This window comes from Acinonyx jubatus, chromosome C2, assembly GCF_027475565.1.
Source record: "Acinonyx jubatus isolate Ajub_Pintada_27869175 chromosome C2, VMU_Ajub_asm_v1.0, whole genome shotgun sequence".
Classification (NCBI taxonomy): Eukaryota; Metazoa; Chordata; class Mammalia; order Carnivora; family Felidae; genus Acinonyx; species Acinonyx jubatus.
The window spans coordinates 151,215,993-151,241,784 of NC_069384.1; the positions used below are offsets into that span (position 1 = coordinate 151,215,993).

A 25,792-nucleotide genomic window follows, 5' to 3' on the forward strand; every position below is an offset into this window, starting at 1 on the left:
GGCATTTGGGGAAACATGGCTCTGATTTCTGGGGGAGGGGGCAACAGACCCCTGGGACCAGTGTTTTAACCTTTTTGTTTCTCTGGTTTCCCCATCCCTTTTGATCTCTTTCGCTTTTTTTTTTTTTTTTAAGTTTATTTACTTAATTTGAGAGAGCGCAAGAGAGCAAGTGCATAAGTGGGGGAGGGGCAGAGAGTGAGGGAAAGAGAGAGAAACCCAAGTAGTCTCCACACTGTCAGCGAGGAGCACAACACAGGGCTCGAACCCACAAACCATGAGATCATGACCTGAGCTGAAATCGAGTCGGATGCTTACCTGACTGAGCTACCCAGGCACCCCTCTTTTGCTCTACTTTTTAAAAAACGTTCTTAACTTTATCTTTGAATACTTCTGTTGGGTTTTGGTTTCTGCAGTCATTTCCAGGATGCAGTTATTTTCACTTATCCTGATAGCTCATTGCTTTGTTTTCTGATTTCTTCTGTCTGCATAGTTCATTTCCAAACAGATGTTTTTTTATGTGTATCATTCGGCCTTACGTTTCAGGGAGAGCTAAAATGCCAGTGGGAAGCTTTAAGCGTAGGTCGGTCAGTGTCTTGGTGAAGTTGATGTGGCCGGGTGTTTCGTTCGGGTATGTCGGTCTTGACTTTAGACTAGGCAGATGGTCTTCTAGGGAGACGTGCCCGGGTCCCCCGTGTGCGGGTACCAGCCTCGCCATCAGCATTCTGGGAACTGAGGCTGCACCGGAGGCCTGAGCATGGGGTACGTGTCCATTCGCCTCATCTCCTTGTTCCCCATGTGCGGGGCTCCTGTCTCCACCGGGCCTTGTCTTTTTCCAACCCAGAGTTCCTTTTTGTTGGATTGTTTAGTTTCTTCACTTTGCCAATTTAGAGCAGCCTACAGCTTTACGAAGGTATAGCTGGTACGGAATAAGCGGCCTGTGCGTAAAGGGTAAAAAGAAAGGTAGCTACCGTCTTCGTTTCCGCGGCTGCCATAACAAAGTACCACGAACTGGCTCAGAGCAACAGAAATTTCTTGTCTACGCAGTTTTGGAGATTAGAAAATGCCCCAGGTGAGGCAGCAGTAGCCGGGTTGGTTCCTTCTGAGGCTTCTGAAGGGCAGTCTGTTCCACACTTCTCTTCTGGCTCCTGGTGGTTTGCCGGCAGACTTTGGCATTCTGTGGCCCGTACACGGCCTTCTGTGTGTCTTCACAGCGTCTTCCCTCTGTCTGTCTCTCTTCTTATGGCATTCTTTTTGTAAGGACACCAGTCGTACTGGATTGTGGGCCCACTCTATTCTGGCATGACCTCATCTCAACTTAACTAAGTGCATCTTCAGGGACTCCCACTTCCAAGTAAGTTCACATTCTGAGGTACCGGGAGTTAGAACTTCGTATGAATTTTGCAAGGACACTACTCAGCCCTTAACGATACCGGTGACACCATGACCACAGTCAGTATGGTGGAAATATTTGTAACGCTCAAGTTTCTGTGTCCCTTGGTGAACCTTCCTTCCTGAGCCTCCCTCTCCCCAACTCTCCAGGCAACCAACCACTGGTCTGCTATCACTGGGGATTAGTCTGCATTTTCTGGAGTTTTATATAATTAGAATTCTACACTATGTACTTACTCACTCTTCTTTTGTGTGGCATCTTCCACACAGCACACTCCGCTCTCCCTCCTTGCTGGGTAGTAATTCCACTGTCTAGATGTGCCACAGTTAGTTAATCCTCCTGTCACATTTGGGTTATTTCCAGTGTGGAACTATTACGAATAAGTGACTATAACCATCCTTTATTTTGGGCACAGTAAGGTAGATCAACTATGTAGCCAACTCAAAAACAGATTTGCAGTTATTTTTGCATACTAATATATTTAAGCCAATATTTAAGTTTTAATGTTAATATGGAATACCTAATTTAATATATTAATTAAATGTACTTCTCAATTTTAATATTTAATATGAATTTGTTTTAATATTTAAGTTTCCTGAATACTTAACGTAGAATATGTAACCTAATTCTAAGACAAAGCAAAAGCATCTAACTCCCCTTGGAATTTTATTAAAAATGGAATTTTAGGGGTGCCTGGGTGGCTCAGTTGGTTGGGCGCCCAACTCTTGATTTCAGCTCCGGTCATGATCTCTCCCCCGGTCTGTGAGATCAAGCCCCGCGTTGGGCGTAGCACAGAGCGCAGAAGCCGCTTGGGGTTCTCTCTGGCCCTCCCCCGCTTGTGCATGCACTCGCTCGCTCTCGCTCTCTCTCAAGATAAATAAGAGAGTTAAAAACAAAAAAGCAATTTGATGAAAGTAGTGAAGAACACTGAAAAGACCTGTTGCAGCCGCCTACACACGATGGGGCTGCTGCGATCGGCACTCCTGGTCCTGGGGCGGGCTCCTTCTGACGCTGCTTTACAGCTTGTCGCCAGCGCCTCCGGCAGTGTGGCCCCCGCGGTGGGCACTCCGGTTCTGGGTGCACGACCCGTGTGGCCGGTGAGGGCCCGCGGTGTCCTTCGGATCTTGTGACGGACCCCTCCTTCCGCCGCAGATCCGGAGGCTGAAGCTGCAGCTGGAGGAAGAGCGGCAGAGGTGCTCCCGCAGCGAGAGCACGGCGGCCGACCTGGCGGGGCTGCACAACGGTTCAGACCTGCAGTTCATCGACATGCAGAGTAGGTCCCGGGGCCGGGCCGGCGCCACGGGCAGGGAGGCTGTGTTCTAGGCGGGGGGGTTGCGAGCAGGCCGCCGGCCCGGGGATGGCGTTTCTCGAGAGGAGCCATGTTACAAAGATCGCTCGGTCCTCGGCGAGTGATTTTTGTTAAATTTGGTTTGCTGGAGGGAATTTCTAAACTTCTTGTTTTAAATGATGTGCTGCTTAGGTCAGAAATACAAGTAATGATTTAGAAGTCGACCCATCACATTACCCACATGTTATTGAAAAGCATTTCTTTCAGCAAATGTTTATTAAGCACACGCACAGAGCCCTCGGCAAGACGCAGATAGACCGAGGGAGGCGGAGCCAGGGCCCGCGTTCAGAGGCATGATCAGTGTTAGAAAAGACAGTGCAAATCAAAGCGACAGGGAAGAAGTCACAGTTGACTAAGGAGAGTCATGACGGAGGTTGCTGGGGACTTCAGTCAGTGGTGGGAGAGCGGGGCACCCGAGGTGTGGCAGCAGGAGGGAACCCGGGAGGCGGGAAGGTACAGGAAACTGGAGGCTCCTGGACGGGGGTCAGCAGGTCAAGGTTGGCAGGGCCACTGAGGCACCGACAGGGCTCCTTGCTCCACGTTCAGCCTACGCACATCGTGGGGTGAAGGATACATTTTCTTCACCCCGGTCCAAGGGAGGCTTGGATCGGTGCCGGAGCTTCTCGCAGGAGACTCGTTCTAGGGCCCGGGCCGCTGGAGATGCTGTGGCTGCCCTGCGGGCATTCGTGTCTGTCTTGGAGACTGCATCGTCCTCTCCCGGGCTGCAGCGGGTGTCAGCGCCTCATGGGTCACACCTTCACTCCCTCCGGGAGAGGATTCATTCTCTTCTTCTGTTCTAGGAGATGCCAATAGACAAATTAGTGAATACAAATTTAAGCTTTCAAAAGCAGAACAGGATATAACCACGTTGGAACAAAATGTAAGTACCTTCTCAGTATGGTGGCGAGAGATTTAAAGTCCCTTTGCAACATCTAAGTGGCCGACTCCAGGAGTACCTAGGTTTCTTTGGGTTGGGTGTCTCTGCAGTTGGATCTCTGTAGAAGCTCTGTAGTAAAGAAGAAAGCCAGCAGAAGAGACCCCGAAGGGCACTTCAGCCTTCCGTTCGCTATTGAAAACGTAGAAAACCGTAGCTGTAATTCTGTTTTTTCCAGATATTTCAGGGGACTTCAGGAAGTCTCTTAGTTTGAAAATCCCTTATTCTACGTTTCAAGAAGTCCAAAAGCTTTTCCACTTAGTGTGTCTGATCCTGCAGTGTTACTTTGGCACTTAAACAATATGTCCATCGTAAACCTGACGTGGGAAATTGGCCCTATGTTGACTGTCCGGCTGTAATCCTCTCAGGGGACACTTCCTCATCTATAAATAGCCGCTGGGTTCTGAGAGGCCCTGTGACTCACCGTGAGGGGACAACTTGGGATTTGTAATGACGCTGTGTTTCCATGGTGGCTGCAAGCAAAGGGCTCCCGGTGCCCGTCAGCAGAGGCCCGTGTTCTCTTGTTGTCAGGTCAGCCGACTCGAGGGCCAGGTGCTGAGGTATAAGACCGCCGCCGAGAATGCGGAGAAAGTGGAAGATGAACTGAAGGCGGAGAAGAGGAAGCTACAGCGAGAGGTACCTGCTTTTGCGCGCTCACGTTCCTAAAACGTAAAGATCCTTCGCGGCGTCAGGAGTTGAATCCTGGGTCCAGTCCTAAGGGAACAGCGGTGGGTTCCCTTAGGAACTCCCTGTTCCGTGGTGGGTTTTGACCTGCACGGTGACTGCCATTTATTTACTTGTATGTTTCGGTCAGTTCGAGACTAAGGAAGAGGAGAGGTTTCCCTTTTGTTTTAGCGCCGGTCTGTTCCTCCACCTGCTGTCTGTCTGTCCTTTCTGTGATCCACGCTCAGTGTCCCCGTTCAGCGCCGCCAGCGGGTCCCGTCTCGCAGACAGGGGCATTGAAGTGGCGCCGGGTTTTGTGTGTGATCGTGTCAAGTGACCGGGCTCTCCCTGTCCGCAGTTACGAACGGCACTGGACAAGATCGAGGAGGTGGAGATGACCAACAGCCACCTGGCCAAGCGGCTGGAAAAGATGAAGGCCAACAGGACAGCACTTCTGGCCCAGCAGTAGGAGGCGCCCCTCCGCCCGGGAGCCGCGCCCGGGGTCCCGCCCAGGGGGACTTTCTGTCCATTGACACAAACCCCCTTCTGTACTGTTTGAGTCTTGTCAGTAAAATAGCCACCTTTGTATTTTATAATTTATGAGAGAATGAAACAGGTTTGAATCTTCATGAATGAACGCTTTGGATTTCGTTTGTAATTTGATTCTAGACTAAGAACTGGTCCGTGCTGTTTTTACTTTTTATTTCCATAATTGTAGAATCGAGTTTACTCACCATTTCCCCCAGCGGCCTCCGTGACGGGGCTCTTGTCACGGCGAGAGGACGGCGGTTCTGTGAGCGCCCCGTGAGATACTTGGCTGGAGACCTCGGGAAACACAAGTGCCTTCTCCACGGTGCAATTCAGACTTCAGTCCTCTCCAGCGGTCAAAGACACTTACCCTTCGTATCAGATAGCGTTTATATTTTAGTGAAGAAACAGGTTCACACGTGGGGAATGTATGTTTCACTCAAATTTCTATGTTTGGAGGAAGAAGCCTTTTTTTGTAAAATATTTAAATTTATATAAGAAAATGTTAGAAAAAGATACGGATACGGGGAGTGTATATAAAACTTGCTTTATTGCATGTGGCCGGGGAAGTCCAAAGCCTGACGCTCTTAAGGTAAGAGTAGGGCCCTTTGTCGTCAACATCGCCTGTGCTGTATCTCGTGTAAAGTATCTCATCTGCTGCTGATTTGTGGAATGAAACCTCAGACGAGCCCGGCGGGGGGGGGGGGGTGCGGGGGGGGGGGGGGGAAGTCGGCCCAAGACCCTATTAAACACACCCTCTTGCTGACCACAGCTGGCTCCTGACACATTTTGTTACGGGAGCCTTTCAACACATCGGGGCAGCCACGTCCCTCTTAACGCTGCCCCTCTTCTCTTCTCCTCCTCATGGAAAATAATCTGGAATATACAGCTTTTTAAGAACTTCAGTCGCGTCTTTAAACGTACCCAGTTTAAGAGGCTTTTATCATGGAGCCACTTTGCAGGATCCGTGATTCTCGTCTGCTCTCAGAATCAAGGTGTTTGTGGAGATGGTGGTTGCATGTTCAGAACAAATACCGCGAGAAGTCTAGTAAGTCAGTCCAGGGCACGTAAGATAACAAAGTTAGACTTGGAATTACATCCTGAAGCTAACTCGGATGTGAAGAAAATCTCTGCGAATTACCCTCTTCAGAGCAGTTAGCCTTTTGTTTTTAAAATATGGAACCGGTGTCGTGAGTCCGGGGGGATTTCCTACATATTTCTTTCGCAGCCGTAGTAGTGGGACCCGGGGTAGGAGGGGTGGGGGCCCACAGCTGGACCCAGCACACCGTGAGGTGACCCCTCCTTGCCCCGCCTGGGCCACTCAGCCTGTGCCCCGCTGGGCTCCCGGAGGGCCGCTGCTGAGATGCCCTGTCAACTTTTTGGAAGTTCTACGTGGTAGAACCTGATCCTGCTTCTTTTGTGATACAACAGATTTGTCTCTTCCAAAGGGAATGGTTCCACTTTTTCTTAAGGGACGGTTCCCTGTTCTTTCCATGGAACGTTCTTTACTGAGTCTTGTCATCTGGATTTTACCTCAAAACTGTAGGCGTTCTTCCCATGCACACGGCACATTTCTGTGAACCAGGCTAGTATTAAAGGCATCTGACGGTAGTGGCACATACGGCTCGGGTTTGTATTTTTACGTCATCCTTCGGGTCAGAATAATGAGAACTTAAGCTGGTAGTGTTCACATCCCTTAACAAAGGAGGCTGGTTTAAAATGTGCACCAGTTACAGATTCCGTAAGGACTTCTGTCTTCCCTCAAGGTTTTTTCATTACGAATAAACTAATGAGCTTAGGTTACTGAGGGTGCTAACAGATCCTCGATTCACCTTTCTCCATACTCCGTGTCACCAGAGCCTCTTCTAGTTCAGGACTCTAGTTTTGGGGCTTAACCGACTGAACCACCCTGGTGCCCCCAGGACCTGTTTTAAAAGGCACGTGAACCCACATAATTTGTATCACCCAGTATTAGAAATTTACCAGAATACACAAAGAATCAAACCAGAGCAAGAACTGTAAAATCTTCAGGGCATTTTTAGAATTACGAGATGCCCAGAGGGCTTTCAAACTACTTTTGGATTTTTTTTTAACACAGCCAGGTATATTATAGGTAAAAATGGATCCAGAACCTTTCAAGTGTAATTCTTATTTTAACACTTATTTATTTTTGAGAGACAGAGCACGAGCAGGGGAGGGGCAGAGAGAGAGGGAGACACAGACTTGGAAGCAGGCTCCAGGCTCCAGAGCCCAATGCGGGGCTGGAATTCACGAACCGCGAAGATCATGACCTGAGCCAAAGTTGGAGGCTCAACCGACTGAGCCCCCTCAAGTATTAATAAGGAATCGGGCGCCTAGGTGGCTCAGTCGGTTAAGCGTCCGACTTCGGCTCAGGTCGTGATCTCGTGGTCCGTGAGTTCTAGCCCCGCGTCGGGCTCTGTGCCGACAGCTCAGAGCCTGGAGCCTGCTTCGGATTCTGGGTCTCCCTCTCTCTCTGGCCCTCCCCCGTTCATGCTCTGTCTCTGTCTCAAAAATAAATAAACGTTAAAAAAAAAAAAAAAAAAGGAATCATGTTAGGATGTGTCTGACAATTTATTTCTGGTCAGTCCACCAAGGGTGAAAGAATGCTACGGGTCAGAAGGCAGATGGGAGTCTTCAGCCATAAGACCTACCCTCGTCAGGACACAGTGCAGGAACCGCACACCCCCGAGTCCAAGAGTGACGGTGCTTAACATCTCTCGAAGACTTTGTATAGATCGGGCAGGTTGGCAAGCTGTAGGATATTTCCATCTTCCGTGAAACGTTTAGGAGGCAGAAGGTGTGAGCGGAAGGCTTTATAGACGATGTGTTCCACAGTCCACTTCCAGGGGTTTGCTGAGGAGCCGGGCGCGTCACTCTGGAAGAGACACGTTAGAGGTCACAAACCTCCCGTTCACCCTGCTCCCATCCCGGTGCGCATGGTTTCCTGGCTGACGTGTACTGGGCCCGGGAAGTCTCGCTGGTTACAACGGGCTTTCTAGCCAGTGCTGGTGACACATCCTCTTTGGCCAGCCTCTCAGGGAGCCTACAGGCCTGAACGTGAGAGAGGAGCCACGGGGAAGAGACTTGCTCGCATGGAACCTTTGTTTCCATTTGGGAGGAAGTTTACTAGAGCGGGCTCTAACATAATGTCTGATCCTGACGATGACGTCTGGATGGCAGCAGTAAGCAGGGCATTCACCCAGGCCCTTGTGTGTCCAGCCGAGCCCATCCGTAAGAAGGGCCAGGGACGCCGCCCCAGTACAGCCCTGCTTTCCCGGCAGAGCGGCAGTCGGATGCAGAAGGCTGCCAGAGCCGGGCAAGCGCGGGGAGGCTGACGTGGGACCGGAGGGCGGAGGCGACACACGACGGGCTAACGATGGAGACAGCCTCCCATGTCTCCTCGGGATGGCCTGTGTCCTTCCATTTGACGGCGACATCGTTCCAGACCAGCAGAAGGAAGCAAAACTCACGAATAAAAGCTGACCGCCGTGTCCAACCCTCCCGTGCAGTGAAATCCTAGGAACTCGGGAACGGCCAGTTTCATCTCCTAAAGGTGGTGTGAGGGCCCGTGCCCGTCCCGGGTGCTGATGGGCATTATCACCACAGTACCTGCTGGCCTGAGAGGGTCGACTCCTCACATACATACTGCTTCCGAATGGAGTAAAACATAGCACACTCTTTGCTGAGGCTTTCAAAACATTCCTTTTCTTCATCCCAGTTCACCTGGTCCAAAGAGAATTCGACACCTCAACGTATGTACTGGCTTTAATAAACACCTTTCATTTCCAAGTGGAGATTGCACACCACTTAAAGCTTTTCAAATGTTACTTCTTAGGTGTTAAATCTACAGCGTAACTGCCGAGTACTGCCCGGGGAGGCGGGGGAAGGGGGCCTTGGGCTGTTCTACCCTCTTCATCATCCTTCTAGACGAAGGTGTGGCCCTGTGCCCTCTCCCTCCGGCCCACACACCTGGGGTCGGCTTGGTCACTTGCCTCGGTGGCTAGTCGAAGAACGAAGAGAGGCAGGCCCTCCAAAGGGGGCACGTAGTTGTCGATCAGCAGGGGTAATCCAATCAGGTTCCCTTCCTGCTCGTTTTCGGAAGAGAGGCCAACCAAGACAAGGGGACAAGAAATAACACGGTTACAGTTAATCAAGTTCAGTTTCCCGCTGCTTCCTCCGGGTCCTGTCCTCCTCCCTGCACTCTGGGTGGCCAGGTGCCTGACTGGGCCGCGCCCTGGGGGCAGGAGAGCAAAGCACTTAAAGCGAGCTTTCTGTATTGACATGAGCCAGAACAACTATTTCTTTCTATATGCTCACCAACTAAACAACACTTGGAGATGGAAAGCCCCAAAGGTTAAACGAATAAGATGAAGAAACAAGGAAGGCAAGTGGCCTGGCATAATCTGTGGCCTGCGGGACCGTGGGATTCAGCTCTCCCTCACATGAGTCCTTCACTCTGGGAACAGAAATGGGCACGAAAGAGTAAGAAAACGGTTGTGTAACCCAGAAATGCAAGCTGGGAGTGAAGATGTGAACATATATGCTCCGTGCTGGGGTGGGCAGCCTTTTCATCCTGATCTTGGACCAACGACAGAACTGGACTCTTAGGTGAAGAATACACACCTCATCGATCTCCAAGGAGAAATAGTCCGCAAGCATCTCAGCCTTCTTCTTCAGAAACTCAACAATGTACTCAGCAAGTCCTTCTTTGGGGCCATCCTCCTCTGTCCAGCCACTCTCGGGGCTGTCCAAGGCGAGCATGGCCAGGTCAAAGAGCGGCGCTGGCTCCTAGAAGGGAGAAGCATTAACCGTGCGTCCCGGTGGCGCCTGAATTCCCTCCCGTGAGACCACCACGGGTGCACGTGCCTCGGAGGTGCTGTGGATTTGCTTCCAGACCACGATAAAGGGAGTAAAATGAATTTTTTGGTTTCCCAGTGCATATCAAAGTTCCATTTACACGTCTGTTACATGTGAAACAGCACTGTGTCTTAAAAAACAACGTACATACCTTAGCTAAATTTATTGCTAAAAAATGCTAACCATCATCTGAGTTTCCACTGAGTTATAATCGCTGATCAGTTTGTGCTGTGCACAAATAGGATAATAACAAAAAAGTCTGAAATGCTGTGAGAATCACCAAAGTGACAGAGACACGGAGTGAGCACATGCTGCTGGAAAGACGGTGCCACCAGACTTGCTCTGCACAGTTGCCACAGACCTCCCCTTGGTAAAAATGCGATGTCTGTGAAGCGCAGCGAGGTGCAGAATGAAGACGAGGTGTGGCTGTGTGAACAATCACAAAACCATGATCGTGACGACGGGAGAAACCCCAAACCTAACACTCATTCTCCATCTCCCACAAAGAAAACACCCAGAAATCCACAAGGAAACCTTGCTCCTCCTCACTGATGGCCATTTCAACAGAGAGGTGACAGCCTGCTGAACAGGGCAGGGTGAGGCCCTGTGGAGGCACCTGCCTTCTGTGTAGGTCTAAGAACTCCACTTGCTTTCATAGTTCTACTTCCTCACTGATAACTAAAGCGACGGGGGAGGGTGAATAAGTTGGATGACATTCCAGGTAAATCATCGGATTAGGAAGACTGAAATACACGGTTAAAAATAAGATGCCTAAATTGTCTTTCATTTCTCCCCTTCTGTCATTACCGTGGCCATACATCTTACTTTTTTGCATGTTAGGAACCTACCCAACATCGTTAGTAATTTTCATAATGGAGGAGTTGATGAAAGGACCTGACGATTCTAAACGTTTACACACTCAGTAACAGCTTTAAAGTCTACGAAGGACCAAACTAATGGAAATGGAAAGAGAAAAAGACAAGTTCACAATGATAGTCAGAGGTTTCAATACCACCCTTTTTAAAAAATGAACAAGTAGACAGAAAATCAGGATCCATAAGATCTGATCATCACTGTCAACCTGCTATGCTTGCCATTCCTAGAACACTCTACTCAACGAGACCAAAATACAAATTCCTTTCAAGTGTGCACGGATCAGCACAGACCAGACTCTGGGCCATAAGACAAGTCTCAGTAATGTAAAAGGATTCAAGTATGTTCTCTGACCAAAATGGAATCAAATTAGAAATCAATAACAGATAGCAAGTCACTGGAAAATCTCCAAGTCACTGGAAACAACATACTTCTAAATAACCTGTGGGTCAAAGAAGAAACCAAAAGGGAAATAAAATATTTTGAACAGGATGAAAACGAAAATGACTTGTCAAAAGTTGTGGAAGGCAGCTAAAGCAGCACATAGAGGAAATTTATTGGCACTTGAACACCTACATTAGAAAAGAAGAAAGATGTCAAATCAGTGACCTCAGCTTCCACCTTGGGAAATTTGAAACAGAAGAGCAAATTAAACCCAAAATAAGTAGAAAGGAAATAATAAGGATCAGAGTACATACCAGTGAAATAGAAAACTGGGAAACAATAGAGAAAACTCAATGAAACCAAAAGTCAGTTCTTTGAGATCAATACTATTGATAAACTTCTAGCCACACTGATTAGGTTAAAACGAGAGGACATACATTCCCAGTATTAGGAATGAGAGAGGATCTACACATTAAAAGAATTACAAAAGGGGCGCCTGGGTGGCTCGGTCGGGTAAGCGTCCGACGTCAGCTCAGGTCATGATCTCACGGCCTGTGAGTTCAAGCCCCGCGTTGGGCTCTGTGCTGACAGCTCAGAGCTTGGATCCCACTTCGGATTCTAGGTCTCCCTCTCTCTCTGTTCCTCCCCCACTCATACTCTATCTCACTGTCTCTCTCTCAAAAATAAATAAAGAATAAAAAAAAAATTTTTTTTTTAAAAGAATTAGAAAAAATACTATGAAAAACTTCATACCACTAAGTTTGAAAACTTCAATGGACAAACTCCTTAAAAGAAACAAAAACCAAAGCTCAGTCAAGAAGCAAAAGACAACCTAATAGTTATCTATGAAAGAAATTGAATTTGTAGCTAAAAACCTTCCCATGAGGAAATCTCTAGGCACAGGTGGCCTCATTGAATTTTACTAGACATTTAAGGAATAAACACCAATTCTACACAGAAGGGATGCCCCCCCCCAATTCATTCTATGAAACCAGTATTATGCTGATACCAAAACCAGACAAAGACTACAACAAAAATAAAAACCAGTATCATTCATGAATATATATGTAACAATTGTAAACAAAATTCTAGAAAATCTATTTCATAAACCATACAGAGAAAAGACAGATACCATATGTTTTCACTCTTATGTGGATCCTGAGAAACTTAACGGAAACCCATGGGGGAGGGGGAGGGAAAAAAAGAAAAAGAGGTTAGAGTGGGAGAGAGCCAAAGCATAAGAGATTTAAAAACTGAGGACAAACTGAGGGTTGATGGGGGGTGGGAGGGAGGGGTGGGTGGGTGATGGGTACTGAAGAGGGCATTTTTTTGGGATGAGCACTGGGTGTTGTATGGAAACCAATTTGACAATAAGTTTCATTAAAAAAATTAAAAAAATAAAATAAATCTATTTCAATAACATATAAAAAGAATAATACATCATGTACAGGCAGCGTTCATTCCAGGATTTCAAGGTTGGTTTTTAACATGAAAACCAATGTAATTCATTATGTTAACAAATTAAAAAAGAACACCATGCAATCATCTTAACAGGTGCAGAAAAAACATTTGAAAAAACTCAATATCCATTCCTGAATAAAAACTCTAAGCAAGCAAGAACAGAAGGGAACTTCCTCAACCTCACAAGGGACATCTCATCTCTTCGTACAGCAGAAAGCATACTTGATTCTGAAAGCTGAATGTGTCTGCCCCTAAGATCAGGAACAAGAGAAGGATTTCCATGCTCACCACTTGTATTCAACATTGTACTAAGGGTCTAGCCAGTGCAGTCAGGGAAGAAAAAGAAAAGCCATCCAGACTGGACAGGAAAAATAAAAGTGCCTTTCTTCATACAGAGGCCACGTAGTAACTGATGGAATCTGTAAGAAAGCTACTAGGACTCCTAAGTGAGTTTGTCAAGATTGCAAAGTACAAGATCAACACACGAAAACACCTGTGTTTCTATGTACTAGCAACAAACAATTGGAAGATTTTTAACATGGCATCTATAATTGTGTTGAAGCGTGTGAGATGCTAAGGGATAAATCTAACAAAAGACTTTCTCCCCAAATTTATCTGTAAATTAAAGATACTCCCAAGAAAAATCCCAGAAGGCTTTTTTTGTAGAGTTTGTCACCCCTAAAAAGAAGACATAAACCTACATAGATAAATAGTAGTATTTTAATTCTAAATTAAAATTAACCAATGAAAAAGTCTTGCAAGAAATGACCTGATATTGTCAGCTGGGGCTGGTTGTACTTGGGTCATGGGCCTTACAGGATGTTTATTTCTATTTTTATCTCTTTACAAGTTTTCTTAAGTAGATATGTATTAACTTATATAACAACAAACACGTGTTTAAGCTTGGCTACCAAATGATTGTTCTGCTTTGTATAAAACTGTTATAACTAAAGACACTTCCATCTACAAATCATACAACATAGACACTGTCCTAAGCATAGTTAGAAAAATCTAACATCCTGCAAATCAGATATTATTTTCAGAAATGACCAGCTGTTGGAACTTTCAGAAGTGAGAAGCAGGAAATAAACTTACCGACAGCCTCAGAACACCAAAATTGGCAAAATCATAAATGAGTATCTGGTAGAACAGTTCTTCACTGAAAATAAAAACGAAGTGACTTTAAGGAAAGGCTGAATCCATGCTTGAGAGCCAAGCAGCCAGAACAAAGGGGAGAAATAACCCCTGAAACACGGATGGGTCAAAGGGACGCTTCCGCCTTGCTGTGGAGCCTTCTCGGCGGTCCACGGAGACCTCCTCCCCCTCCACAGCGCCGGGCCCACTGCGTGCTCCAGCCACGGCTTTGGCTCTCTGGCCTCCACATGCAGCTAAGAGCACTAAGACTAAGTCACCCATGCTCTGTCCCCACCCCCTGGTGCTGCAAGAGGCGCTTGAATGCCCTGTAGGTGAAATTTAAGGGATTTTTGTTTGCTTACCTTTTCCCCACTTACAAAGAATCCTATAAACCACTTTTTTTTTTAACAATTCACCATTAAAAATGGTGTGGAGTGAATAGGGAGGGTGGGAGAGTTGCTAGATAATCACCAGTGGACACAAGGCAGAATTAGACCACCCTGGTGTATGGTGTAGGATGATGCGCTGGCTGGCAACATTCCAGAAGCAGCGGCAAAGTACACAATACACTGAACCCCTTACACAACACAGCACTGAAATAAATGGCACTTTATAGTTCTTAAGCAATCCGAACCACACAGGGCTGTTTAAAGACTTCTTTTCATTATCAGTCAAAGTAGACAAAGCATCCAGTACACTCGCATTCTAGTGGGGAAACCGAGGCACCCAGTAAGTACCTGACTTGTCCCAGGTCAGAGTTAATAAGGTGGAAAAGGAAGGAGCTGAACCCAGACACTGCACGCTGAACCTGGTTCTCAATCGGGGAAACCATTCACATTCATTACTAGCTGAAATTCTGGGACTGGCCTGGATTTCTGTTTGTGAAGTGAAAGACCCTGACCACAACCGTGATTTGGATGGAGCCTTGGAAATGCACTCACACATGCTGGAAAAGCAGGAAGAAGGGCAGGCGAATTCCTGGCACATTAGTAAGAGACCGCTCACCGGACAAGCCAAAGGATCCTCAAAGCAAAGACCGTGGACCTTGGACAGAGCCGCACCAAAAGGGCGTAGGAGGAGTGAGTTCTTAGCCAAAGAGATGTACGAGCCAACAGTCGGCTGCACGAGGGCAGTTTCTAGGTGAGGGAGATCAGATTGGTCTTCACCCAATCTGCGTGCCGCCCCCAAGCAACGTCCAGTGGCCGCCCCGCTCACAGGCTCCAGAGGCTGAGGCAACCGCGGGGCTCAGTGGGCAGGGGCCCCACGGGGACAAGCGAGGTCTCGTAGATGTAGGGTGGCAGCACCCTCCCCTCTGTGCCGCCTACTCGAGGAGATACTTAATACAGCTTCTAGACTCACCAGGAGCTCACCCACCAAGCTCTGTGGAAACAATCAACAGAAATGTTGCCGGCTACATGCAGAGCAAATGGCACTGCTGTGATCACCTTTCTGTGCTCGTCAGCCCCACAGGCGGGTGTGGTGGCGAGGGTAAGCCTTGGCTGTGCTCACGGAGGAGGAAAGGGGGCCTCAGGTCTTCTTTCTCTTGCGTCCCACAGTACCCCGCTGCACACAGCAGATGCTAGAATTCACCAGCACCGAGCCCTAAACACCCGGTTCACTGGGGCCAACATTTACTGAGCTCCAAGAAGCTTCCAAACGTTAGGCTTCTCCCGTCATTTCCTATCCTCACAAAACCCTGCAAGTAGTGACTTCCAAATTTGCAGATGGGAAATCTGAGACACAGTTTAGGAAAGTACCTTGTCCCCGGTCACATAAATGGTAAATGGCTGAGCCTGGATTTGAAACCATTATCCACCTGGACCTTTCCAAACACCTCATGCCTTTTGTGCCTGTGCCTGCAAGACCTCCCTTGTAGCGGCCCTGCTTTCCTCACACACTCACTCATTTACCTAAGTTTGGTGGTGTTGAGAAGGTATAGCTTGGTCTGATGCTGTGCCAAGGCCCACTGAGGATTCACGCAGCCCACGAAGGAGTGGTTGTGCAACATCTCTCGGAGAGCTGGAAGACAAAAAGCAGGTTACGTAATGACATCTGACCCTCTGCAGCCCAACACGCCAAGCCCCAGGACTAGAGACGACGACGCAACAAAAAGCTGCCCAAGGACGAAGGAATACTCGAAGATCACAACCTAAGGCAAAGCAAGGAGCCAGAGAAGTACTGTGAGGCGTGAAGCCAGGTTCACCCAAAGGCACCAGAGGAAGCTCAGGAATCACGAATGCTAGACTTTGCAGGCTCTGACGGGGAGAAAAAGAAAAATAAAAATCTAGGACTGGTTTGAAATGGGGAGGCTCACAGGAGACCTCTTCCCTGGCACGCGAAGCTGCACCTTCCAGCCAAAGAGAAGAAATACTGTGTCCCGTGCCCTCCAAGGGCAGTGGGCAAAACTCTACCCACCTCAAGTCTGGGTGTTGGGAGCAAAGAAAAACATTACAGCCCTGAGAATCTATAACCCCGATGAGCGCGTCGCCTAAAACCTTGTATGGAGATTATAGCTTGACGTGATTTGGGGCTGACTGTTCCTCCAGGTCCCTGATAGAATCAAATGCAAACTCTCCGTTTCAATCCAGGCTTCAAATAATCCCCCACAGATAAAATACCAGGAACTAGCAGTCAAAAAATTACAAAACACACAAAGAATGCACCAAGAATTAGAATCCAGAAGAAACCGCATGACCTCTGCAAAGGCTCAGAGACTGGAAATACCAGCAGAAAAGAGAAAATATGTATGGTCAGTATACTTAAGAGGGATTAAAATAATGAATAAGTAGCAGGAGACTATCAGAAATGATCAAGATTTCCAAGAACTCAAATTTCTAAAAATGAAAAATATAATAATTGAAATTAAAAATCAAGATGGACTTCACAACAGATTAGACAAAGCTGGCAAGGTAATTAACTGGAATGTAGGTCTAAATAAATTATCCAGAATGCAACACAGAGAGACAAAGAGATGAAAACTATGGGGAACAGCTTATGCAACATGGAGGATAATATGTAACTCGAGTTCCAGAAGGGGCAGAGGGCACGGGGAGAGACAATATTTGCTGACTTTGAAGACAAAGATATCAGAGACTATCTCAGAAGTGACATAAGACACCAAGCCTCAGCTCCAGGAGGCCCAACAAAACCCACATTTGGTGCACAGAGATACTGCAGGACACTAAAGAAGAGACCTTAAGGGGCACGTGGGTGGCTCAGTCGGTTAAATGTCTGACTCTTGATCTTGGCTCAGGTCATGATCTCATGGTTCCTGAGTTCAAACCCCAAGTCAGGCTCTGTGCTGCCAGTGTGGAATTGCTTGGGATTCTGCCTCCCCCTCTCTCTCTGCCCCTCCCCTGCTTGTGCCCTCTCTCTCTCAAAATAAAACATTAAAGAAAAAAAAAAAAGAGTGCTTAAAAGCACTCAGAGACAAAAGAGAGACTACCCACAAAGTAATAAAATATAACACCGATAGCTGGATTTGCAGCAACAGTAGAAGCTGAAAAATGATAGAACACCTTCAATGCATTAAGAAAAGGTAATTTCTTTGCCAACTGGCAATTTCAATTGCCAATCTGGAATTTTAAAACCAGCCAAAACACTTTTCAAAATGCGGATGAACTGGACCAAAAAAAACTCAGTTTGCCACCCAAGACCTCACCAAAGGATGTGCTTCAGGTAGACCATGAAAGATCTCAGGGAAAGAATTATGAGCAAATAATATTTGCTAATTCCAAACAAGCAGTAACATATTATGGAACAATATGATATCCACATGAAAACCATGAATCTAACACTGTCCACCAAAGACAAATTCCAGGAGGACTAGGGATTTACACAAAGCATTTTAGGAGGCAATGTAAGAGTGTATCTTTAATTATCCCAGAGTTGGCAAGGATCTTCTAAGTAAGATTTAAAAAGCCAGTCTATAAAGAATGATTCATAAAATCTGCCTATGTTAAATCTAAGAATTTCTGCTCACGAAACAAGTGTTTGTTTAAGAAAAGATGGATGAGTCCTAAACTGGGAGAAGATGTTTTCATGTAATGGATTACCATCTGGAATATATGAAGAACTCCTCAAATCAGTTCGAAAAGGCCAAAACCCAACAGAAAAATGGGCAAAAAACTTGAACAGGCACTTAAGGGGAAACATACTTTAATTTATTAGTACTCACAGAGATGCAATTAAAACTACCATTAGCTACCATTTCACAAACACTAAACTGGTAAAAAGTCTGACAAGATCAAATGCTGGAGAGAAAGCAGAACAAATCCAACAATGTGTACATTTATCCGACCCTTCTGAAAAACAATTTATCATCTTATGACCCAGGAGTAGCTCTCCTACATATATACCCATAGCAAGCTTCCAAACCTGCGTGCCAAGCTCTTGAATCTCCTGTGTCCAAGAGTGGGGTGGAGTATGAGGAAGCAGGGATGAGGCCATGTGAGTCTCTAAATGTCCCTCGACAGCAGAGTGAATGAACAAACGTGCAGTAATAGTCACTACGTGGAAACTATTACATAAAAAAAGTAAACCAGAGCTATATGTGATAAAATGGACGAATCCTAGGAACATATGCGTAGATACATACATATATGTGTAGCAAAAAAACCACAGTATGATTCCATTTATGTAAAATTTAAAAAAAAAAATTTTTTTTTAACGTTTATTTATTTTTGGGACAGAGAGAGACAGAGCATGAACGGGGGAGGGGACACACAGAATCGGAAACAGGCTCCAGGCTCTGAGCCATCAGCACAGAGACCGAAGTGGGGCTCGAACTCACGAACCGCGAGATCGTGATCTAGCTGACGTCAGACGCTTAACCAACTGTGCCACCCAGGCGCCCCCATTTATGTAAAATTTAAAACTTGCAGGCTAAACAAATTTTTTAGGGCTACAAATAGGGGTGGTAAAAATAGATTATAAAGAAAAGAAATAACAATCACAAAATTTAGGAAAGTGGTTACCTTTTAGGGAAAGGGAAGGGGGTGGATTAGGGAAGAAGCACCTAAGAGATTCAAAGGTGATCAGCAATGCTCTCTCTTCAGCAGATGTTCACATGTTTTCCTCTATAGGTCCTATGTAATTATTTTATAAATTTGATTTTGTATTTACCAGTGTGTGTGTGTGTGTGTGTGTGTGTGTGCGCACGCGCGCGTTTTAAATGGAAGAGCAAAAAATACCACCACCAAGAGGGGAATGGGGGAAAGCGGTTTGGAAACCACAGAAAAGGGTCTGGGGACAGCAATAAGCCTGTATATCATGTTTTCACTACACAGCACTTTTCTGTTTAAGCTTGGGCACCACAAGTGAATTCTCATATTGTTACATAAGTTCTGTAATACTCTCTGTCCCCCCAACCCCCAATAAGAAGAGGCTTTTTTTCCCCTTCATTTGTAGAATGAAGCATTCCCCTGTTACCACTGGAAACTCAATGTCTCTACGGGATGTTCTGCGTAGGCGGGAAATGATTATTTTAAAAGCTGGAGAACATCAAATAATCTTGAATAATGAGGCACTGGAGGAAAGAAAAGCAGTGTAATCCACTAAAAACAGGGTCAGAAATTTTTCCACACAGATTTCTCATGGAACCCTCTGGCGCATCCCGGCTACTGAGGCGCGGCCCTCAGGCGCGGGGAAGGCAGGAGGGGTCTGCTGGCGTCTAGCATGGGGCCCCCACAGGTGCTCCTTCATGCAGATGGGACTCTTCTTCCCTGGGCTTCCTGAGGCTGCTCGGCCCTCTTCACCACCTCTTAGCTGGACCTCGAGCACCCCGATTTCACGCTTCCTCTAAATATCTCCACAGCCTTATTAGTCCGCGGGCATTTCCCTGCCATTCTGCCGGCAGCAAAACGGGACACGATCCCTCTGCGCTTCAAGGCCAAACCACACATCTGAGTGTTCGATGGAGGCTCTGGGTCTCAGTGTGTTTTTCCGAGAAGCAGCAAGTAAAGCCAAACCCGATGGAAGCGTGAGCAGTCCTCTACTTCTGAGCGGCCATCTGCAGAGCAGAAGCTCGGCGCCCTGCAGGCCCGCCTTCCAGAAGCCAACGGGTGCCCAGCCTGTGGCTGCTGTCGGAGACGGCCCAGAAGCTCTCCCAGGCTGGTCTCTCCCTGGGCTCGGCTGACGTGGCCTTCTATCTGCGACACAGTATCTTTTGCCTTACCTTAGGTGGTAGCCGGTTACTTACTAAACACTCCCCACAACACCCTGGTGCCCTGTAGGGCCGGGGTCAAGGCCCATTCACCTCACTTTCTGCCTCAGGGCTTGGCATCGAGCATCTGTGCGGAGAAGATACTTGACAAATGTCTGCCAAGCTGATTTCCTGTACCGAAAGAAACTATCATCTGGGGACAGGCCACGTAAAAGGATGAACATTTAGACCCAGGACTGTTCACCAAAGATCAAGAAAGTGAAACTGTGGATAAAAAGTGAAGCACATTTTTACATTCAAGTGACAGCAAAAGACATTACGACATTCCTTATCCTCATAAATTAACAGATCAAAATTACGGGACTAGCAGTAGGTTTAGTCATTACTAATCTGAGATGAGCCTAATTCCATGCAGCGTCCAGTTAACTGGAAACTGGGCCAAAATTTAACCTCATTTCTTGACTGAAAGTGTGCCCACCAGGAGTGGGGAAATCCAGGAGACTCAAGAGAGTTGTCTGAGTGTTCAACTCTGACATCCTTCACGATAAAGATTCACCTCCCGGGCTACTCCCCTCAATCCTGAGTCCACCCACCAGGCACTCTGTGGACACCAACAGGGAGGCGGGGAGTGCGAGAGACGCGATCCCTGCACAGACAACACGATCGCGTATTGCAGATTATTCGTAGATCGAATAATCACACGAATAAGCACAACTAAGGATGTCGCTACAAGGAGGGTATCCCGTACTTCTTTCCTGGGTTAGGGGCACAGCCAGCCTCTGCGGGGGAGCAGTCAGGCTGTTGGTCTGCTGAGGCCGGTGGCCCACCTCACCAAATCCGAGCTTCAGGGAAATCCCGGTACAGCATACACCTCAAAGACCAGCAGCTTCCCGCACCTGGGGCTGTGGGGGTGTAAACCACACGCCAGCGGGCAGGACCCAAGGCAGAGGTCCTTCCCCCTGGACGCGGGCTGGCGCTGACGAGGCCCACACACGGTATCCTAGGTGTTCATCACTAGGGCCCGGGAAGGCTGTCGCAGAGCATGAAAACGATGCCCCAAAAAGGTGAACACATTTCCGAGGGGCTCCAGCAGCACGCTCCCGGCTCCCTCCACTCCCAGACCATGGGCACTACTCCTCCTGTAAGCCCCTCCCCGGCGCGTCTGAAAAACCAGCCTCAGATGCGGATGGGATCACAAGGTGCACCTGCCCACACAGGCAGGTAGGTGATTGTTTAGCATCTGAATCCCGGGCCGGCCACCTCGTGCGCAGGCCGTGCCAGTCACGACCCACCCTCACCAAGGCGTGTCCCTGGGCCTGTTTCTGACTGCCTCGATGTTCCAACTCATCTGTCCTCTCCATCTCCCATTCCACGTCCCCATCTTCAAAACACCTAACAGCAGCTGCTCTCACAGGGCGATTCTAGTTCAATGACATAACGTGTACAAAGACACAACTCGGGAACATCTAGATTCATCAACTGAGCCTCAGCGACGGATGCTACACCTGATCCAACGTGATGCAGGTTAGCTTGACGCTGCACCAAAAATAGTTTGCAACCAGTCAGAAGTTTCTCGAAACCTGAACTTTAAGTAGCTTGCTTTGCACGAGGGAGACAAACCCTCAAGGAAGACTCAGTCAATTCCAAGTCTGAGGGAGGCTGTCAATGAAACTACTGTGAGCAAGCCTGCTAAATAAATCAAGTTAACAGCCCACTGCTCTTACATTATTTTAAACGGTTGTGAAAGTCCCCAGCTTGAAAGCCAATAAACGGAAGAGCAACCAGAACAAATCTTCACGGAAACAAAAGCCAGAAGCCAACTGGCAACTACTCCTGCAACTGGCAGGACCTCAGTCACAGGAAGATTTACTCTTGCCATGTGTGGAGACACCTATGTCTTTGCCCACGTGCGGACGAAGGGCCAGAGTGCAAAGAAAAGAGAGAACACGGCAAGGCAAATGGAGGCCTTCCTGAATTTGTTCACACAGGGGATGACTGAGACAGAGAAAAAGGGAAGGGGCCGCTGAGTCATGGCAGCCGCTTTAGAAGGTTGAGGATTAGTGTGGAAAGTGCTAAATTCACCTCGGCCACTCAGGACGTTATGAGTTAATCCAGGTTGTCCTATTTTAAGACACAGCGTTGAAATGTGACTGCTCTAATCAAGAAATGAGTTGCACGTGAAAAGTGGAAAGGCCATGGCTGAACCGTGTGGCCTGCAGTGCGGACCTGCCGTCTGGAGCCCGGAGCCGGGTCGTCTACACTTGAAGCACGACTGACTCATTAGGTGGTGACAGCTCTTTGGTGGGGCCGCTGTTACACTCCTCAATCCCTCCCTGGTCAGTTCACGCCCAGGAGGGCGCTAGCCCCCTTTAATTCCTAAACCACATTAGTTAGTTTTGAAGTAACAGGGACCAAAATGGAGCTTCTATACTCAAGGATTATGAAAAGCTATTTCTGAGGAAGATGATGTTGACTTATGTCTTTATCTTCAGGATAGAAAAGTATCTACTGACTCTTTACTGTGTAACAAGTCTTTTACTTACATTTTATCTCTAATCAACACAATCATCTTCAAGGGTAAAACCGATCTCATTGTACAGATGAGGAAAACCTGAGGCACAGCAAGGTTAAGTCACAACTTTAAGGTCACACAACAGAAGCGGTAGGGCCAGGATATCCACTCAGAGCCCTGCAAAGCCTGTGTGCTTCGGCAAGAGCACGTCCCAGCGAGGCTTAAGATTAAAGAATCTTGCTTTAATAGGGCTAAGAAACAAACTGAAGATAGTTTCAATGACTGCCTTACTCTGACTGCTGGGTTTAATGAGAATACCGATGATTATAATTAAAACCAAAGACTACTTTTCCCTTCCCTACCAGTTGAAAATCATCTGTAAGCTGCTGCTGCAGGTTAATAAAGGGAGGTCTGCTTGGCACACTGCGGTGGCCACCCTGACATAAATACTTCCTGCACTTCCAAAACCTTCACGTTCTGGCCCTCGGAGACCCCGACAGACCTTGGCACTTACGTACTCTCATGTCCCCGCTCATTAATTTCTTCCTGGAGGCTCAGGACACTGGTGAGGTTGATGATCCTTCTCCGGGGAGTACAAGCTGCTGTCATTTCCTTCCGGGAATCATCTTCCACCATTTCCACATCAGAGCTTTCCCGGGGCTTCTTTCTGTGATGACGATAAGGAACCCAGAGATTACCATTCTTAAAAATTGTGTTTTTAAGTCAGCCAAATTTTGTGTATGCATTTGGAAGAGGGGACAGCTTCTTGTGCTGGCTATGCACGTCTGGGGCGGGGTCCTTGTGCGGGTGGCAGGCCAGCAAGATGGGTCTGTTTTCTAGCATACTGTGTGTCGGCTGACCCTGCGGCCCCAGCAGCCGGCCCTGCACATAGCAGGACTCTGGAGTCACTCGCCCTGTGGGCCGTGGGGCCTTGAGCATGTGCGCTGACCTTGCCAAGTTTTGCTCGTTCAGTCCTCTATCAGACACGTAGAGTGCCAGCTCTGGGCAGCCACGCACAAGGCAGATAAGGTGAGTGCCCTCACCACACTTACTTTCCAGCTGGGGAGTCAGAAAGACACAGAAAAAAAGCTCATTTTAAGTAGCAACAAATACTAAGAAGAAAACTAAAAAGGTAACACACTGATGGGGCAGTGAGAGGGCCTCTGGCAAGAGGTGACATAGAAGTCCTGAGTGACCAGACGGCAGAGTCTTCCTAGGCCCAGAGCACGGCGAGAGCGAAGGGCGGAAGCTCAGGCAGTTCAGGTCAGGCACAGAGCAGAGTGGCCAAGCACCCCGTGGGACAGGGAAAGCGGGAGGCTGACGGGGAGGCAGGGTGGATGCACCCAAGTGCAAGGGGAAACGCTGGTTTTCAGCTAAGGAGTGATAGTTTCATTCCTGGTTTCAAAAGTTTCTTTGGACTGCTGTGTGGTAAAGAGCTGGTGGTGTTACCTCCCCCGGTGACAAACGGAAACATAATCCTGCCTTGCAGGGCTGCTAAGAGTGTGCATACAGTATCCACCACACGGCATCTTCTCCATAAGTGGCGGCACCCTTATTATTCTCTGGAAACAGCCCTCCAGGTGGTCTTGCCAGACCGACTTGGCAACGGGCAAACTGGAGTCCAGTAACGCATCCAAATCCCAAAGGCCAATTGAGCACCGGGGTCCTAGTGGCTGGCCACGGTGTGGATGGGCAGCCCTGGGCAAGCACCTGGGTGCCCAGGTGCGGCACCCAAGCCCGCAGGTAAGGAATGTCCGCCTGGGGTCCCAGCGCCGCACCTCTGGAGAGCGTACCGGGTGCATGCTGGGAACGCAGCTAAATGTCAGCTGTCGTTACCGTCCACCCTTCTCCCGCTCTCACCGCCAGCCTGTGGGCTTAATATGAACTGGGAAAATGCATTTTTACTGAGAGGAGTGGAATGAAGGAGAACCCCCTGGATGTTTTAGGGTTGTCTCTAGTCACCTCTGCTATTGGGGCTGTATCAAAATCCAGTACTAAAAATAAAGGATGAATCTTCTGATTTGTTTTTTCCGATGTGGACATCAGAAAACAATGGACATTTAAGATATTTCGCAGACTACTGGGTGGGGGACTCTCAAGCCATGGTCAAAGGCAGGGCACTGTCCCACTGGAGTCAGAGGCTGAGTCAGACAGAGAGAAGCTGCAAGCGGTTCGTGAGGTCGAGCCAGAAAGCAGTTTTGAGGGAGAACAGCAGAGGCAAGCCGCTCCTCCCCCCGAGTCCATACCTGGGGTTACCTGGGCTGGAAGGGGGCCCTCTCTTCTCCGACGCTTGCGAAGTCCCCTCTGTTGCATCCCCCTCCAAGCCCTGATTTGTGGCAGCCACTGCAGCAGGCTCCGGGAGTTCGAGCATTTCCTCATCCTGCTGCCTGGCCCTGCCGCTGGAAGCCTCAGGCCCATCTTCCGGGACCACGGCCTGAGGCTGACCGGACAGAGCCTTGCTCACAGGCTGCATAAACGCATCGAGCTTCTGTTCCCGCGAATCTGTGCGGACCATCTGGTGAGCATAGACCTTGTCGCCGCTTCCAGAAGTTGATGAGGGGGGCACACCCATTGTGGCCTTAACCACCTCCCCAGAGGGGCCAGCAAGACCTGGGAGTAAAGTCTGGGTCAAAAAAGAAGGTAGTGGATTAAAAACACTTTTTTTAAGTAAATAAGATTCCTAGCCACCAAGATCTTTCAAGCTCAGTGGTATTTACGTAATAGGAGATTCCCTTTACGTTTGATGCTGAACTCTTACTGTATTCTATCTTATATGTTTCAATAAAGTAGGATCTATCAGAAAAAAAATATTAAAAAGAGGACAACGGGAAGATTTAGAACATGAACTAACTAAGTCCAGGTTCCAGGGGCACCTGGCTGGCTCAGTTGGTAGAACAAGCCACTCTTGATCTTGGGGTTGTGAGTTCAAGCCTCAAAGTGTAGAGATTACTTTTAAAAATTCTTTAAATAAAAATAAAAAGACGTTCTGGTCCCAAAGCGAAGCAGTACTGGAGAAAGAAGCCAGAACCAGGTAAGTCGTTACAGAGGTAGTTATAATATAGGAGTTCTGACCAGAACTTGAAATTCAACAGATACTCCGGTAAAAAATTCAAAAGTTCAACAAAATCCTTATAATTTTAAAATTGGTTTCAAATGAGAAATGTTAGTGTAAAGTTCTCCTATTTTTGTCTTTTTTTTTTCCGTGCCATAAGAGGATTTCATTTTTTTATTGTGGTAAAATAAACACAGAATTTACCACTTAACCACGTTCAAGCGTGTAGCTCTGTGGCATTAAGTAGATCCCATCACTGTGCAACCATCACCACCATCCATCTCTAGAACTTGTTCATCCACCCAAACTGAAACTTTGTCCCCATTCTCCCCTACTCACCAGCTCCTGGCAACCACTATCCTATTTTTAAATATACGTATTTCCTAGCTCTGTCCACTGGCAAGGACTAAAGTCAATGACCACCCAGCAGCAGTAAGGACCCCTGGACCCCAGATTATAGTCTCTAAATACC

At 47.7% G+C, this 25,792-nt stretch overlaps 2 protein-coding genes across 29 annotated transcripts in view; one reads left to right on the plus strand and one right to left on the minus strand.

The window, feature by feature from the left end:
* Positions 1-6,480, plus strand: part of LRRFIP2 (LRR binding FLII interacting protein 2) — a 105,938-nt gene extending 99,458 nt beyond the window's left edge. For all 22 annotated transcript variants that reach the window (XM_053221707.1, XM_053221706.1, XM_027040632.2 and 19 more), the window contains 4 exons: positions 2,543-2,663; positions 3,539-3,618; positions 4,204-4,308; positions 4,694-6,480. In XM_053221707.1, the coding sequence (XP_053077682.1) occupies positions 2,543-2,663; positions 3,539-3,618; positions 4,204-4,308; positions 4,694-4,804 (417 nt within the window). In that variant the 3' untranslated portion in view covers positions 4,805-6,480. The remainder of the gene's footprint in view (positions 1-2,542; positions 2,664-3,538; positions 3,619-4,203; positions 4,309-4,693) is intronic.
* The window catches only part of MLH1 (mutL homolog 1), a 49,044-nt gene continuing 25,140 nt past the window's right edge, over positions 1,889-25,792 (minus strand). For 3 of the 7 annotated variants that reach the window (XM_027040630.2, XM_015080803.3, XM_027040631.2), the window contains 8 exons: positions 24,515-24,891; positions 22,787-22,935; positions 15,504-15,612; positions 13,555-13,618; positions 9,508-9,672; positions 8,877-8,969; positions 8,494-8,607; positions 7,437-7,759 (listed from right to left, as the gene is read on the minus strand). In XM_027040630.2, coding sequence (XP_026896431.1) covers positions 7,592-7,759; positions 8,494-8,607; positions 8,877-8,969; positions 9,508-9,672; positions 13,555-13,618; positions 15,504-15,612; positions 22,787-22,935; positions 24,515-24,891 — 1,239 coding nt within the window. In that variant the 3' untranslated portion in view covers positions 7,437-7,591. Of the gene's footprint in view, positions 3,745-7,436; positions 7,760-8,354; positions 8,608-8,876; positions 8,970-9,507; positions 9,673-13,554; positions 13,619-15,503; positions 15,613-22,786; positions 22,936-24,514; positions 24,892-25,792 lie in introns of those variants that run through there. The other 4 variants (XR_001431387.3, XR_001431388.3, XR_008298086.1 and 1 more) reach the window with 4 other exon arrangements.